The following is a 1,970-nucleotide window of genomic DNA, read 5'->3' on the forward strand; positions in this document are numbered from 1 at the left end:
TGGACGCCCCTTTGTGATGGAATGGGGTGGGTTCCTGATCTGGGTTTGTGTGCTTGCTGTTCCAGATCCTACCTCTGAGTTTTCAGATGATGGCCCCGTGGATGAAGGCACACTTAAGGTGCGGGGGAACCTATGTAAGGCTTCCTCAGCTTTCCTCTTCTTGATCTCATCAAGCTCTCTTTTCAGGGCCTTCCTGTGTTTTTCTACAACCCTCGCTGTCTCATCACTCTTGCATGCTTCATCTATTAGTTCAGCATAGTTCTTTGTCAACACAACATGCCTCACGGCTTCCATGGTTGACTCTGGTCTCTCATCATGCACAGCCAAAACTGCATTTGATGTTTGCGGCCCCAATGCGTCGTCAGCGTCCCAAGTCCATCGCCGCCGTATGAAATGGCAGGGCATTCGTGTCACCGCGTTCATGTCCATTACTTTAGTATGTGACAGCACACAATCCCGCCCCGTTCGAATTTGCAGCATTGGCAGTAGTATTCGCCTTCGCTTATCGAAGCCTTCACAAAGTAGTTCCTTCCTTTGTCTGGGTCTTCAGGTTCTGAATCCGACATGCCCAAGAGAGAACACACCTTGAACGTATGTTCGTCCACCTGGTAAGCCATGTACATGCTGGCACGCTTTATTTCTTCCTGGAATCTGCAAGTTTTGTGTGGTTTTGTTAAACTCTTATATGACGTTTTGTAGCACCTTATGTTGATGTAGTCTGTAACGTAGGAAAGGCATCTAAAATGAATGATGGCTATGGCAATTGCATGATATTTTTCACATGGCAAATACATAACATTTTAATTGGCAAGTGTGTTCCATACCATCATGGCAAATGGAAGTACAGATCATTAAACATGGCAATTATAGTTTATTTCACACGGCAACTACAGTTCATTAAACATGGCAACTACAGTTCATTAAACATGGCAACTACAGTTCATTAAACATGGCAACTGTAGTTGACTTCACATGGCAACTATAGTTGACTTCACATGGCAACTGCAGTTCATTAAACATGGCAACTACATATCATGGTTACCCTGTACTCAATGGCTACTTTCAATATATCAGCATTTTCAAAAAAGCTGGCAACTGCATTGCATTCTATATGGCACCTACTACCTTCATGCTTGTGCAAATAAGACTGTAACACAACTGACTTACTTGTTAAAAATCTTGTTGGTATATGTCTTGCTCATCTGCCTCTCCATTGGTAAACATGTTAGCAATTTAGGCTGCTTGAGCGCGGTCTTTGCTTCTTGCTGTAGCTTAGATCCCAGTATTTTTTGTTGCAAAGATGTGTATTGCTTGCCAAACTGCAGCAATGAGTTGCCAGGGCTCACGTACCGCTTCAGAGCAGCATTGAACCCCTCGCTGCGCTGCGTAGTCTGCAGAAATGGGAAGAAGCACTGCATGAAGTAGGATGGCACCCAGTACATACGCTTCTCCCACAGGCTAGCAAGCGTCTCGTTGTCTTGGACTTGATATGTTTCAATCATAGCCATCCAGCTCCGTTCAAACTCCTCCACCGTCAAGCTGTGGTCCACACACAGCTCGAATGCCTTGTGCAGATCCGGACGGTCAGCAAAGAACGGTCCTAGCGTCTCCTCAGCCTTCTTTATAATGTGCCACCTGCAGTGCCTGTGGACTGCCAATGGAAAGACCTCCTCTATGCCTGCACGCATGCTAAAATCCTGGTCTGTTATTATGTTCATCGGAGCAAGTCCACCCATGCACTCCAAGAAGGTTTTGAGCAGCCAAGTGTACCCATCCGTGTCTTCGTTTCGAACGAGCCCGCATCCAAACTGCAATGACTGAGTGTGGTTATTTATTCTTATGAATGAAGCGCATGGCATCTTGTACATATTAGTGAGATATGTCGCGTCGAATGAAATGCAATCTCGGAAATGTTTGTAGGCTCTTCTTGTAGCACCATCCACCCAATACATGTTCCTGACACAGTCCTC

The 1,970-nt window shown here is 45.5% G+C and overlaps 1 protein-coding gene across 1 annotated transcript; it reads right to left on the reverse strand.

The window, feature by feature from the left end:
• Positions 1–1,163: 1,163 nt before the first annotated feature.
• On the reverse strand, positions 1,164–1,736 carry LOC109774078 (protein FAR1-RELATED SEQUENCE 5-like). Its single transcript, XM_020332797.3, has one exon. It carries the CDS (start codon positions 1,734–1,736, stop codon positions 1,164–1,166), a length of 573 nt encoding a protein of 190 aa, XP_020188386.3.
• Between the last annotated feature and the right edge of the window lie 234 nt (positions 1,737–1,970).

Source organism: Aegilops tauschii, chromosome 1, assembly GCF_002575655.3.
Source record: "Aegilops tauschii subsp. strangulata cultivar AL8/78 chromosome 1, Aet v6.0, whole genome shotgun sequence".
Taxonomy (NCBI): domain Eukaryota; kingdom Viridiplantae; phylum Streptophyta; class Magnoliopsida; order Poales; family Poaceae; genus Aegilops; species Aegilops tauschii.